Source organism: Gavia stellata, chromosome 1 (genome assembly GCF_030936135.1).
Source record: "Gavia stellata isolate bGavSte3 chromosome 1, bGavSte3.hap2, whole genome shotgun sequence".
NCBI classification, from domain to species: domain Eukaryota; kingdom Metazoa; phylum Chordata; class Aves; order Gaviiformes; family Gaviidae; genus Gavia; species Gavia stellata.
The window spans coordinates 99,267,705-99,283,468 of record NC_082594.1 but is presented as its reverse complement, the minus strand read 5'-3'; the positions used below and the strand labels follow the sequence as shown (position 1 = coordinate 99,283,468).

The 15,764-nt window shown below is 41.1% G+C and overlaps 1 protein-coding gene across 2 annotated transcripts in view; it reads right to left on the bottom strand.

Annotated features, from left to right (window-relative positions):
- DSCAM (DS cell adhesion molecule) overlaps nt 1–15,764 on the bottom strand; it is a 410,765-nt gene that overhangs the window by 100,017 nt on the left and 294,984 nt on the right. For both annotated transcript variants that reach the window (XM_059818552.1, XM_059818562.1), the window contains 4 exons: nt 12,716–12,812; nt 11,146–11,274; nt 4,462–4,629; nt 499–569 (listed from right to left, as the gene is read on the bottom strand). In XM_059818552.1, the coding sequence (XP_059674535.1) occupies nt 499–569; nt 4,462–4,629; nt 11,146–11,274; nt 12,716–12,812 (465 nt within the window). The remainder of the gene's footprint in view (nt 1–498; nt 570–4,461; nt 4,630–11,145; nt 11,275–12,715; nt 12,813–15,764) is intronic.

Here is a 15,764-nt window from a genome sequence, read left to right as displayed (position 1 = left end):
TAAGTAATATCAGTTGCTGATATTTTTAAACCTGTTGCTCTGATTCATCAATTCTCATGGACTATACAGAGAAACTACATTGCTTTCTCTGTGCAGACATGCCTTCAGTAAGGTTCTGTCCTGAAGTCCATTGCAATGGGGAAAAAAACCCATTTGCTCCAATGGTTTGGGTAAATTTTGCCCCAAACCACAGTGAAATTCTGTGAGGGCTCGTTTTCCAAGCACGTAGCCTTATCTCTGAAATCGGAAGGAAGTAGGAAGTGTTATTGTCATCAGTACAGGCAAGCAGCTGCTGCTATTACTCTCCAATGGAAGGTTCTTTCTTTGCATAATGCACCAGTCTTAATGGCCAATATAAGATTTGTCAGCAAAGGTATCTGCAAGGTCTCTCCCAAATAAATTACTGCTCCACAGTTCTTATAATACTCCCATCAATGGAACCTCTTTGAATGCACCAAAATACTGTTATAGTCTATATTCTTGGCTGTGTGTATTTACCTTCCAGGTGACCCTAATACTTTGTGAAGATATAGGCTCAAGCTGGACATCCTGAGGTGGACCATCAGGAGCTGCAAAGAGAGAAGAGAGATGGATCAAAACTGGCCCTCACAGCACACAGAATTCAGCACTTCACATGGTATGTCACCAACTTAACACACCAGCATCACAAAGATTTGGACTGAGTCAATGTCATATGGAAAACTGAAGAACTAGCACCTTCCTTATTCAGATGTCATCCCTGGCCAACAGTGAAACACAACACATGCCAAAACTTAGCAGCCTGGCAAAAAAAAAAAAAGAGTGAATAATAGTGACTTTTCTTGTTTAGGGATACACTCACAATGTTGTTTCTGTTTCGTAAATAGGCAAGACATACTTTCAGCAGTCAGAACCCTGTAGGTGATAGAAAGGCAGCAGAACCCTTTTGAAAGCAGGCGAGACAGGAGCTCCTCAGCCATCCTTCATCATGCCACAAACTTTCCAGTGGGATCCCCTTTGTTCACTAGAGACTGAGCGCATTCAGTCAAATATCAAATATTTTATACACAGAAACCTGCACACTTTACCCTCTGTCCTTCCACAGTATAAGTATCCCAGCCTGGAAATGAGGCAAAAACCTGCCAGGTGGAAAAAGCATGCTGCACCTCCTGCCTGAGTCAGCAGGAGTTTCATGTGCTATTGATATACTGCCAAGGGTGTGCATGATGCTTTAAAGGCGAATGAAAAAAGAAGGCCCTGAGTCTAGGGGAACCTACTTGTCAGCTGGGCAGCTACAAAGCAGATCAAGAATTGGCTTGGATTGAATGGAGAGGTGTGAAGTAAATTGCTAGCTCAGCAAGGTAAATCATTGTAAAAGAAAGATCTGAAGAAAGGAATGGAGTAATCTCAAGCTGCTGTAGAGGGTTCCCTTGATGCAGAATATGGCCTCAGTAAAAGGTATTAAATTAAGTTTATTAGCATGACAAAGGAAGTAAAGCAATAAAAAGGGTGAGATGGGACTGTTAGAGGTGGAGTAACAGTAAATGACAGCTGCAGTGAAAGGAACCAGAGCATTTTGTTTTAACTGATGAAAACAGAGAAACCCAGAATACAGCCTATAATATGTTTAAGTTATTAAATATGCCCTATCCTGTGCTGTTCTTGACTGTCCTTCATATGGGACATTTCCAAAAGTTGAAAGAACTTTATTTCCATTCCCCTTGCATTAATGTACAGGAAGGAGAAGGCGAAAAAGTCCACTGGCAAAAATGAGGTCTCTATGAATTTTTCGAATCCTGTCCTTGATACTGTCCCCCTGCTGACAAACATGAATGCCGTTTCTCCAGGTACATTATAGTGTAATGGAATTTGAGCAAAGCATTTGATCCTAAAAATGGGTTTTAAAATGTGCTCCTTAAAATCTTGACTTTTCCTTGAAAGACCCCAAATGTTTTTACAGACCCGAGTAGTTAACTGTTCCCAGCCAGTCATTTATTTTACATACTTAATGTCATACAGAGTTTGTGACAAAGACATAAAGAAAACGCAGATATCCCAGCTTTCTCTATTGATTTCAGTTTTAAACAACAGCCATAATGCTTTTGTTTTTCTGACAAGCATTAGTGCAAGTGTGTACTTACAGTCTCTTTTCCAACACAGGAGCTAACTGTGGTTGTATGGAAGGAAAGATGTGGTCTGTAAGCTTTGAAATTACGCCATTCTTGACGATCCTTTTGCTACAGAGACCCTTTACAGTTTGCTTTCTAATAGCTAATGCTGGGCGACTCAGGTCACTGTAATATGTGATACACAATCTGCACCCCCTTGCCAATAGCATGGTTTGAGTTGTTCAGTTTTTACATTTTCTTTCTTAGATCTTTATTTTGCTCCCTTCTCATTACCTTCTCTCTCATTCCTTGCACCCATGCTGTTCTCCATTTCCTATTGTAAAAGCAGAGAACAGAAGTAAACAGTGATCAAAACCTGATGCTCCTGTACATTGCACACCACCTGAAATCAAAACCCAGGAGACAAACATCACATACTCTGACTAAGCCTGACCTTCTCTCTTCCAATTGTTCCCTAGGTAGATCAGTGGCTTTTGAATACAGTTCCATGCTATTGGTCTTTTTCTCCAAATAGATGGCTCCTTAAAAGCCAGCAACAAAAGGATGAATTATTCTGAAACTTGGTTACAAAGAACTGAATAAAACGTGATGTTAAGGTTCCACCCTGTTCATGGGGAAGCTGTTTTTTCATTTCAAGGCCAGCTGCTGATCCTGACAACTTAATTATCAGTCAGGAAAAACTCATCTCATAAGAAATATTCCAAGCATGGGCGAATAAGAGAGAATGAGAAAGTAGATCCAAGACCCAACCCTCTACTTTGATGTATATGCACAAGGAAGGATGGGCATTTTGGGGATACAGATGATGCTGGCCAGAAGATTGGATAGTCTGTTTTCTCTAGTCATTTCACATTTTCATTTAACAAAGCAAGAAAAAAACCCTGATCAAATGATAAATATTTTGCAAATAAACTATTCACTGTTAGTAAAGCTGTTCACTGAAGGCTCATAAAAATGTGAATACTCTTCACTCCTTTCCTTCCACTAGGATGAAAAAAGACACCTGGTAGAAAAAAAGAAATGCAGCTTATGTTGTCTCTTGCTTACTCTGCTTTGCACTGTGAGCCCTTGTGTCCTGTTCTTATTCAAACAGTCCCTCAGAACCCTATTCTCCTGACAAGGGGTATATTTTCACTGTAGTAAATTCACCCACAGAGAAAATGAGTGGGAATTACACAGTTGTATTCATATGAGTTGAACTGAAAATCGCTCCCCGAGTGTTTAAAGTCTAGACCAACATGAATCTTGAAAAGGAAGTAGGGTTTTCACTGCCAGGACACTGTCACCCAGACACTTGCATTACGGTTTTCCTCTCAAAATCTGCAAAGAAGGAAGTGTTGCTGACAGCATAAGATAACAGGAAAAATAAAATTAGCAAGATAAAAATGTGTTTTCAAATACAAATGAGCAAGCCCCTGTCTGGTCAAGACTTTTCAGACTAACTCCACCCAGTTTCATGGCTAAGGGTGTTGAAGCTGCTTGGGTTACTCTCAACTGTACACCTTTGTACATTGTATATAACAGCAACGTATAGCTGGCAGAAGTATTTACGGTCATTTAGCATTTTCTGAATGCTGAAACAAAGAGCTGTAGCCCTCCACTTTTCACCCCTAAGTCTTTTCCACTGTCACATGTAACATGTAGGCCTTGGGACATGGTAGCATGTACAAGGCTGTGCTGTCCTTATCCATTTGCCACTTCTGCTAGCCCTGAGAAATAAAAATAAGACAGCACTGGAAGGCAGCAATTCGAGTGCACAAGAGTGGCTCCAGCCATCAAAGTGAAAATGCCCACACAGCCCTCCTGGTATAGAAACCTGTAGTGATGTAGAAGAATACATGGCAACAAAGAAGAGGGGGGTGATGCCAATGACAGCCAACTGACTTATACAGCAATCAGAAAACTAAGTGGTAGGTAGGGTAGCAGATGGAATACCAAAGGAAGATATGATTCATGTAGATCAATGTTCTCAAATGGGGGTAGCTTAAATTAGTTACCTATGCTAATACCTGGGCATCTAAGGAAAGCCACAAGACTGACAGGGAAGGAACCACCACTAAAAATAGGATGTTGCTGATTGAGTTGCCTAACTGTAGATATAGGTGGGCCATTTCCAGTACCCCAGGCTGAAAACTTGGAGCACAATGACTTTTTTGACCACTAGATGCCACTGAACAGCTTTAATTACAGGCCTACACAAAGAAATTGCAAAACTCACAATGTTTTATGGGAACAACTCAGTATTTCTTTCAATGCAGCTGCAGCAACATAAGTAGCATTTTAAGTAAAGATTCCTCATGTCAAGGAGCAATAATTCCCAACACAATTTAAGTGCTACAAAACCAGAGCGTACCTGCTTCATCTGTGGTGATGGTGAGCTCATTGCTAGCCTCACTCTTGCCGATGCGATTCTTGGCATACATGCGAATGTTGTAAGTTGAGGAAGGGTGGAGGTCAATGATAGTGGCTTGGTTTAGCTGAGGGGAAACATCTTTGGTTCTCTGAACAGAATCCCAAGAGTCTATTTAATAAGAGATTAAAATAAAACAGACAAATAAAAAATGTTGTTAACATTGCTAACACAAGCATGCAGTTAAACCATCTCAAAGAGCAAGATACCGCCATTGCTGAATTAACCCAGATAATGTCTGCTGCTACAAGCAAATTGAGTGATCACCTTCCTTGACAGCACTCCTGACTGCTCCAAGTGCGGTGCTGTGAATAACAGGATCTCGGCCCTGGGGTCATCAGCAAATCCAAGGAAATATCACATAATCACAGAATCATAGAATCATTAAGGTTGGAAAAGACCTGTAAGATCATCAAGTCCAACCATCAACCCAACACCACCATGCCCACTAAACCATGTCCCACAGAGTCACGTCCACACGTTCCTTGAACACCTCCAGGGATGGTGACTCCACTCCCTGGGCAGACTGTTCCAGTGCTTCACCACTCTCTCAGTAAAGAAATTTTTCCTAATATCCAGCCTGAACCTCCCCTGGCGCAACTTGAGGGCATTTCCTCTTGTCCTGTCGCTAGTCACTTGGGAGAAGAGACCAACACCCACCTCTCTGCAACTCCCCTTCAGGTAATTGTAGAGAGCGATGAGGTCTCCCCTCAGCCTCCTCTTCTCCAGACTGAACAACCCCAGTTCCCTCAGCCGCTCCTCATAAGACTTGTGTTCCAGACACCTCACCAGCTTCGTCGCCCTTCTCTGGACACACTCCAGCACCTCAATGTCCTTCTTGTAGTGAGGGGCCCAAAACTGAACACAGTATTCGAGGTGCGGCCTCACCAGCGCCGAGTACAGGGGCACGATCACCTCCCTACTCCTGCTGGCCACACTGTTTCTGATACAGGCCAGGATACTGTTGGCCTTCTTGGCCACCTGGGCACACTGCTGCCTCATATTCAGCCGGCTGTCATCCAACACCCTCAGGTCCTTTTCTGCCAGGCAGCTTTCCAGCCACTTGTCCCCAAGCCTGTAGTGTTGCCGGGGGTTGTTGTGACCCAAGTGCAGGACCCGGCACTTGGCCTTGTTGAACTTCATACAATTGGCCTCGGCCCATCGATCCAGCCTGTCCAGATCCCACTGAAGAGCCTTCCTACCCTCAAGCAGATCGACACTCCCGCCCAACTTGGTGTCATCTGCAAACTTGCTGAGGGTGCACTCTATCCCTTCATCCAGATTGTCGATAAATATATTAAACAAGACTGGCCCCAAAACTGAGCCCTCGGGGACACCGCTTGTGACCGGCACTCCTTTGACATTTTTTGAGGGGGTGGTGAGAGCAGCAAAGATTCACCAGGTTTTTTTGTGTGCATGTGTGTGTATGTGTGTACATACTGGTTTTGTACCATTGCTATATTGGAACAACTGAGAAAAAGATGGGAGCTGTTGCCCCACAGAAATCCTCACTCAGACAGAAGGCTGGTTGTGCTCATAAAAGGGAGGAAAGGGACTTAATAAACAGGAATGGACGCTCTTGACTAGCAAAGATCAGACAGAAAGTTTAATTCCAAACTCCAGGAGCTCCAACCATAGGTGAACAGTAAGCATGAGCTTGGAGTACTTTGCTGGCTTAGACATGGGATTCAGCACCCTCCAGGACTGATGCTATTTCCCTGACTCGCGTTCGGCTACAGGAGCAGTTTAAAACAATGGGAATGCAGAACCCTCTTAGCTGTTTCCATGTATCTGTAAGGAGCACAGTGTTATTATTCATGCTTACTATTCATCTGCCTGTTATGTTTTTAATAAATTCTCCAGACATATAATAGGAAAAACGATGGAAATTGGCTAAACACAGTAACCCCTCCTTGTCATCCAAGCATTCGATTACTGCAAACAAAGTAATAGATTCTATGCTTTAAAAACATCTTGATGCCTTTAATGAGTTGCCATCCTTCATTTCTTTCTTACTGCAGGTGATGTTCCTCCTTTAACCTCTGCAGCATCCTATGGGGGATGTCACTGGAGGCTCTACGGGAGTGTTTCACAGTATGGGTCACTGTAGGCAGGATCGCAGAAAGCTCAGCAGATAAGAAGAACTAGTTTAAAAATAGAAAGCTCACTCAGGTACAAAATATTTGCACATACTGTGTAAATTCTTTTATATGAGCTTGCTAAAAGATGCATAAGTTTTCACAATGACATCTGCAGCTTGGCTTGTTACAGAGCCTGTTTGCTTCTCTGTGTGGCTCAGTTTACACAGAAAATATTTAGGAATCAGACATTTAAGTGCTAACCAAATTCACCTGAGTATATTTTTCCTTGGTAACTGAGTTTGTCACGGCTTCCTCAGTAGGATACTTCCAGAAGCTCTAAAGGAGTTACCTGCAGGTAGCACTGCCACAATTTGTTTTCAGTTTGCTTTCTGAAACTTTACAGAATTTCTTAAACTTTACAGCATTTTAACCAGCAGTTACACGCCATAGTGTTAAATGTTATACAAGAACAGAAGGAGACCGTGTCAGTTCCAGTGTACCACACCAACAGGAAAGGAATTTAAAAAAAGACCCACTTGGTATAGAGAATATGTTAAATATGACCTGAGAGGAAAATAATTTATTTTAATATAGTCTGTATATTATCAAATTGCTTAAGTTTTTACTTGGTTGTTTGAAATACTGACCTCTGAGTGGCAGGACTCTGTAGTACATATTAACTGCTGAAATATAATAAACAAATTTGAAAAATTCTTGTAACTCTTAGTAGATTAAGTAATGACATACCATGGAGAAAGAGAGAGATGAAAACTCACAGTCTTCTGTACTTCTAAATGTAGGTTTCCAGTGTTTATTTACAACTAATGCATGGACTTCAGAAGTATATTTTGATACATGTGGTCCCTTTTTGAAGGATAAAATAAACCAACAAAGGCAATCCCTCCAAACTGAGTCAGTCCAGAGAGAAATTAGTCAATTTCTCGCCAAAACTGTTTCCAGTTTTGAAAAAGTTAAGTGTTAATAAGAAAAAAGAAGGAAAAAAAAGTTAATTGTTTGCTTCTGGCAAACCCTAAAAATATTTGCTTGCGTCCACGTGGTAATTAATTAATTGAGTGAGGTATTTAGATTGACTATTGGCTTTTCTGGGTTTTATTGCTGTTGCAGAGTGCTCTAAAATCTACTTACCTAGACAGACTGGAAAAGCACAGAAAACAAGCAGCAACGGGCTAGCAAAACAAATAAAATGTGAAAAGCAAGAGGGGAATTTTTAACGCCTCCTTTCTTCCACGCACAAAACTTTACTCTCGGGCACTTCTCAGTGGTCTACCAAATGCACGCTGACACAATGATCTATGAAAGATTTACCATTTTATGAAACCCAGCGGCTTTCCACCCGTCCCCAAGATAAAGGCTGAAGCTTTGGGATTGCTCTGCGGAGGACAGAGAGGGCCCACGTGCTCTTCAAGGCCGACTTCGGGGAAGTGGCCGAGCGCCGCTGCCAGGCCCGGGCGGGCGCTGCCATCCGGTGGCCGCTGCCGGTACTGCAGTCAGCCGCCGCGCGCCGCCGGAGGCCCCGCCGCTCCCTCGGCAGGTTTGGGGGAAACCCCCCCGCTCTGTGAGGACACCTGCATCCTGAAGGAGCAGGGGTTCGCAGGTGGGCACAAGAAAGCGCAAACCACAGTCCTCTCCCTTCAGACGGGGACCTAAGCGGAAGAGATGTTCAGTTCGCCCCTCAGCTTTCCCTGATGACATCAAAAATAAAAAGGATGAGGAGAGAGGCACAAAGAAGGACCCATATACCTGTTCCTGTCTTCAAACCCTTTGGTACACCTCCAGTGGAAAAGGCTGATGGCTGCACATCAGTGGTTTCAAAGAAGGGCCAGGTCTGAGTGCCACAGGCACATTTCTGGACGGACAGGGCCACGTCTAAGTACTGAAACAGCCTGAACTGCGGAGCTCCCGCTATTCATACTGCTCCTGCGTGGCAGCTGGACCCTACGGATGCCACCTACCCATGTGAGAGCCAACTCCATGCTCCTTCCAGAGGGTAAGTAATGTGCCTTTTTTGTCTGAGGGCATAGCAGGGGTAGAAAGGATACATGAGGGCAGCACCATACAGTGAAGTCCATGCATGATACGTGGTCACCTGCACATGCTCTGAAACTGAAAAGTTTTGCAGTTTTCCTTCTTGAGATGCCTAGGTGATGCATCCTGCTGTAAACCCATTTCTGAGTCCTCAGGGTAAGCAACACAGATGGAAAATTCTCACTAAACACAACTGTGCAGTTTACAGCTTTACTTTGGCCTTGGAGGATGATCCCTGAGCTTACTGTCTGGATTGTGAATGTTTTACCTAAGTTTTCTTCTGTCCGTTTAATATCTGGAAACAGTGAGAAGTTGTCTTAATTCCTTCTTTGTTCTAACTTCCCCCAACTACCCTGTGCAAGTTCTTCAGTAACCACCTTTGTTGTTTCATCTTCTCGACAATTTAATTAATGGCAAAAAATGCGTTCAAGAATTCAAAAACCTGATCCTAGTTTCTCCAAACATTCAGCCTCAGATTCTAAAAAAATGACGTTTCTGTTGTTTGCAGTCAGATGAAGATAATCTGCTCCTTTTAGGACATGACCTCTAGTATTTCTTTTCGTATACAAAGAAGTATTTTCTCCCACAACAATTCTTCCACCCACTATTTTTTCTTTCAATTTTTTAACTGCTATCGCTATGTTGCATCCTGATGTTTTCATCCAATCTGATGGCACTTCATTTGCTGTTTTGCTATTGATTTTCGGTAACAATGCCATATTAGAGACATAATTTTGCAATGTGAGTTCACAGTGATTACCACTTAATCTTTGCCAGCATTCTGCATTATCACTTGAAAACATTGAACTAAATCTAACAAAGGTGTTTTAGAACTCTGAAATCTCTTTCCACCACTGCCTCATTCAAAAGAAAGCAGCTCAATCTTCCTAGATGGGGTTATGCTGAGTTACATGACTCAGAAACACAAGTCATGTTTTAAGGTAAGAAAGGAGCCTATCAGGCAAGAATGACTTTCAAAAACTGTTCTGGAGCAGGTAGGTGGTTGGAAAGAAAGGAAAAGAATCAAAAAGAAAAAGCCCAGAAACTTTTAGGTATATATGTCCCCTGAAGGCATCCTTGCCCAGTCTACATCTCCAAAGATGTGATTCCTGACCACAGCCTCAGTGGGAAATTATTACTTGTAATCTTTCAGGTACTATGCTCACCTGTACATTATCAATTTCATTTACAAAGCCAATGCAAAAACGGTGACTGATGATTTAACACTCTTGGAAATATTTTACCTAGTAATAAAAGCATCACACTATTTTTGTCTAAGTAAAGCACAAGGGAAATCTGCAACATAGGCAAATGGAAAATAGTTAAGATGGGTAGATTTTTTTTTTTTACGTTTGGCAAATTTTAGAATTTTATGAACAAGTACATTTTTACATCTCAGAACTAAAGGGGGAAGACTATAAATGTACTATAGTTGCTTTGATAAACAGAATGTTTCACTGATAACCAGACATAGAGCATTCCTACTAATGGACTACATCCCGTTACAAATAGTGCAACAAACTCCAACATAAACCAGTACAATATAATTTCTCAGTGTTTTTTTAATCATGCTTAAAATATGAAAACATTGTTCCATTGTGATTTCCTATCTAGTCCCTTCTCAAAGCCTGACGCAGGGACAGTGCTTATCAATGTGCATTATTTTAAGTATGATCTCGCATCACAAACATAGTTCCAATGGAACTTGAATGTTTTTAGATTTCAATAGACAGTGAACAAGTTTTGGGCCTCATACGTACCAGAACAGGAATATTTTCATGACATAGGGTGTTGTATTATTTTTTTTTTAACCTTTTACCTCATTCATCTTATTAGATGTTCATTGGTGTGACTATATGGTGACCCAGCAGAAAGGTATCTGCTTGCATTGGCCTGCCAACGTGTGCTACTGGTCTTATCCTTCAGAGTATTTCCAGTATGTTACGGAAAATTCTGCATGATGCTTCAGCAAACTACCACACAGCTTTCTTCATATAGAAATACTCATAACTACCCTTTTTCAATGCTACCTTTCCAGCAAAGATGCCATGTACTCATATATCAACAGAAAATAACTTCTAAAAATCAGCACAACAGGAAAAGACAATTTGTAAAAGCAGGTATTTTTCTATAGGGGAAAAATAGAAAATGAAGAGAAAAAAATATCCCAATGGAAAAAAGATAAAAACAGGGACCAAGAGTCAGCTAGCAAAACCATCATAACACCTGCCACCTAGAATGGCTTGCTTTACAACCAGATTTGTCCCCCTTACATGTAGGTTTCTCTGGTAAAAGGGAAAAGCAGCAATTGCTAAACTTAACATCCTTTCCTCAGAAAAAAAAGACAACAAATGAAGATGAATCTTACTGTGGAAGATTAAATAAACCATGGTAAAAATTTCCATCAGGCAGTTTCAATTTATGAATTATCTTTTATGATACAAATTCAGCGATGAATGACTAGCAGTGGGGATTAGTTCAGAGGAAGATTATTTCTTACCCGACTTGTTCTTGCACTCGATATCGTAGCCAGTGATTGGGCTGTTTCCATCAAATCCCATGGTCCATCTGAGGGCAATACTGCGTGCTCTCACCTCACGGATTTCTATTTCAGGGGGGTCGGGGGGCTCTGAGTAAACACACACACAGTTTTAGTCAGAAGAAAGCCCGTACTTGTAACAAGATAGCATTAATGAGTGTGGCACCAGCATAGCTTACTGGTGGTAAGCTCTCATGGCATTTTCCCTAGTCACTCATTAGTATCCTGAGCCAGTTAATCACCTGCTGAAGAATACTCAACAGAGGGAGGAAAAGTCACTTTTCAACTAGGAGTCACTGATGTAATCTTGAATATTGACTTTTGTTTAACCTTCTTATATGCAACATAGAGTTGCATTTCCTTAAAAGCACTCCAGATTGGACTACTCATGCTAGAAAAGATTTTTGCCTTGAACACCATGTTTCACTGAAACTTCTACAGTTTTTACACAAAAGGTGATGATAGAAATAGGAATACTAAACTTAAAAGTGCTAAATTTGGTGGGCGGAGGGAGTAAAATTTCTATCTCTTTGAGTATGTTTAAAAGTCTTCATTTAATAAAAGAATAATTTGATAACAGTTTAAAATTACATTAAAGCCTTTTTCTGCCTCTGGAGTTAAGCATGTAAATAAACAGCATTTATACCCATTCTAATGCCCCTTTAAATTGTCAAGGCAGTTTAAATGAGCAGTGGTGTAACTGAGAACCTGTCCCCAAACTCCACCCGAATTTTTCAACAGGACTGCCTTAGGCATTCACTGACATCTGCAGTTACTTGAAATCAAGAGTGGGGAGAAAGAGATTTGCAAGTCCTAGAAATTTGTTGTATGCATGCTCAAAGGCATACAAGCACAGGAACAAGCATGGCACAGAAATAAGCAGTGGCCAGTGGCTGAGTCCTGCCCGTGCTCTGCATCTTAAATCCTGTCAGCTCAGCCACTCCAGGACTCGCTGCTGCCTGCCTGAGTGAAACCTTGCGGGAGGGGAACCCCAGCCCCAGGCAACATAGGTTCCTAGAGTTTGCATTGTGCAAAATGATTACAATTTATTTTGACTGATTAAACTTGAAATATTTTGTTTAAAGATCCACAGTAGGTCTAACGTTTCTCTAGAGATAAAGTCAGATCATTTTCACTTTATTTCAGACTTCTGTTTTAAGCCCATTTGTTCTTTAAAAACAAATGCATCCCTATCCCTCCAAAAAGTAATCCCCTCACATCCAATGTCCCTATGGAAGATGCCAGTTTTAAGTATCTTTAGTAGATTGTCAGCCAGTGTATTTAAGAAAAATTCTCATTATTAATTTGTACAGATCTAGAAAGACTCGAGCTTATCCTTTATTTTGATTTAATCTGTGATGCTGGAAAATGAAAGACTGAACATCTTAATGTGGCTCCTCATTTCTTTGACAATGAGGAATACATTTAATTAGGAATCAGAGCCTCCCTCCCCCAACAGATTTCTGAGGACGGCATACACTTACTGTACTACAATAGCTGTGTTTTTTTCCTTATGTTGTCCTCTTCCTACCTTGCACAGTGAGCTGAATTATTCCACGATCCTCCCCATAAGAATTGATGGCATGGCAGGAAAAGAAGCCAGAATCTTCACGTACAGTTGGCAAAATCTATAGGTGGTTTGAAAAGAAGTGATTGATTGAACAGCACGCAGAGAAAATAAACCAACAGCTTTTCTGTGTGGTGCAAGAAAACTTGTACAAACTGTTTTACTTGACAGTAATAAATAGATATTGCATGTTATACATATACATACATATGTATAGTAAAGCATCCAAAATACTGAGACTTATCAAAACTAGCAACACCTGGGTTGAGGAAGCAGACTGTCAGCTCTACATGTGTAGTCAGGAGTTGGAGCACCACCTATTCCTGTAGCTTCTCATTAGGAGTCTTGTTTCCAGTTACTCATAAGTTTGCCAAGTATTTAACAGTTGGCTGAAATTTTCCATACAAAATGGTGTCTCCTGCTGCCTCCAAATTTTTCCAGTTATTTCTGAAAATAACTCAAGTGGCTGAAGTCTGTGTGGAGGAAATAAAGGTTCAAACATGGGTGGTGAACCCTGTAGTATACAGCATGGTGCCTCATAATAAAATTTTGGGTGGTCTTGCTTTTCAATTTGTTATTTAATAACGTAGAAAGTTATACATAGTCTTTACATACATGATTATAATGATATTTTTCTACAGGACCACTGCTTCATTCAATATACAATAGGAAGAGGATTTTTTTAAATGAGCAGATATTCCAAATACCATTTTCTTGTCATCATTCAGTGTGCTGCTCCACACTTTATTTACTGCACACAGTTCAAACTGTGCCCTGAAGACAGACTTATTCATTTTCTCATAGCCTTTTCTGTTGCATTCACCTATGCAAAACCGATTTCAGAAACATGAGTGAATTTATTTTCATAAACCCTGACATCCTGAAGAGTATTACCACCATTTCATATGGGGAATTAAGGAACCAGACATATGATCCTGTTTGTGGCTGCTTGACAAGTTGCCACATATTAGCTGAGCCATGGTAACTCCATGTGCTCTTTATTCCTCAGCAAAGCCAAGGTAATATGAGCACAACTCTCATTCACCAGTAGTTAACATAAATGGATTAATTTCTTGCTACAGGGATATTGGAGAGTTATCATCTGAGATGTGGTAACTTGTCAAGCTGGGTTAAGTTGCACGTGGCGCTGAGCTTTAAGATAGAAAACCAAAGAATTTCAGAGCCCAATTTGGTACATCTAGGGCCTTCTTTTCCCCCCTCAGAGTTCTTAGCAATAAATAACATTTCATGTGTTCATAACAGCTTCCATTGAGTTAAGCTGCAGCTATGAGGGCTTAGTACTTCTGCAAATCAGACCCCAAGGGCTCAAGGCAAGTACCTAGAAAACAAAGAACACACAATTATTGGCCACCTGTGAAAAGTTTGGTTTCAATGATCAGCCTTGCATCACACAGTGTCTTTCATTACTCAACCCTAATTCAACTCCAGAGAAAATCCAAGTCATGCCTGACTGAGGCAGGGGTCCTGCAGAAAAAATAAAAGCTGAGTATACAACTAAAGATCACATCATCATGCACACATGCAAAAGCACTGAGTTAAAAGCTTCAGAGACAACCTCAATCCTGACATTTTCTATTTTTGGGGCATTTTATCTCTCAGAAGTCAAAGGTTTTGTATGTAACATACATATGGATGTGAAACTCCACTACCATACACAACTGCTTCAGAAGAGAATTCTCCAAGCAGGTCTCCAGCCTTCCAAAAAGAAGTATTGTTGTGCATACAGGCATTATCTTATTAAAGTTAATAAGCTGAATGAGGGTAGAGAGGTTTAGAGGTCTATCCTATAATTAAATATTATTTGTAACACAAATATACTAATATGAACAAAGTCACACATAAAACTTATTCTTCCTCATAGAAATCAATGACAAAGCTCCCTCACAGAAAGCAGACCCAGAATTTTACTGGATATCATCCAACACAATTTTTGGCTAGTAAAGAAAGAGTAATCTTAAGAGTTACACTAGAATATAGACAATCACCAGACAGCTAGAGAATTATTTCCTTGAGCCTGGTAAAAATGGTTTTAAGAATGTGACTGAAAAATGGAAAAATCAGGATTTTTGACTGAGAATCTATATGATTTTTTAAAAAATTCTTCTAGATTTCATAAAGGCACATGTAAAAATATAAAGAAATGGATTGATAACTTGCTCATGTTGGTAAATTTTGAATTTGAGTGGAAAAAGCTGTATCTTGGTATATTGAGGGCAACGTCATTGCCCCACCCATTGTAGGTGACACCAGAACAACAGGAGTTTCCTGTGCTTCCATGGCATCTTGGGGAAACTTAAGTCCCCAGAACAGCAGTGCCACTCATGTAGCCCATCAACCTAACCTAGGTCAGCCACTTAGGAGTTAAAGGAGTCCCACATACTGATTTGTCGGGCAAGTCGAGATGCGTGGTTCCCAAACCACCAGACAGCTGCCTGTCACAAAAGCAGAAGTGAAGATGCAGACTATGACCATTTGCTAGGTGACTTGGTGACTTCTGCTACTGTGTTCAATAAATGCCAAATACTACTGGCAGCAGTAGCTATACTACTTACATATCTACATGTACCTTTTACTTTCATCTCAATTTGAATCTGATGACTAACACGACTGTAAAACGGCCTCACAAGCCTCACAAAGTGAAAGGGAGGGAGAAAAAGTACTTTAAAAAGACAGCATTTTTATCTCAAAACAGCTTAATGATTTTGGCGAAGGTAAGCCTGACACATATCAGAGCTAGGGGTCAGATACTCACTCAACACATATCAGCAGTGTACTCAAAACAGCTGTGGTGCCCCAGGAAGGGCAGGCTAAGGCATGAGCCATGTTGCTCCTGAGAGAGAAAGGATGGGGGGAGCTGCGAGCCAGGCTCACTCTCTTGTTGCCTCTGGAGCACAGGAAGATGGAGACTAATTTTTCTGGGGGGTAGGATGCAGAGGTTTCCTCTACCTCCTCTTGCTGCCAGCTCTCCAGGGCTGTGCCACGGGTGCAGCGA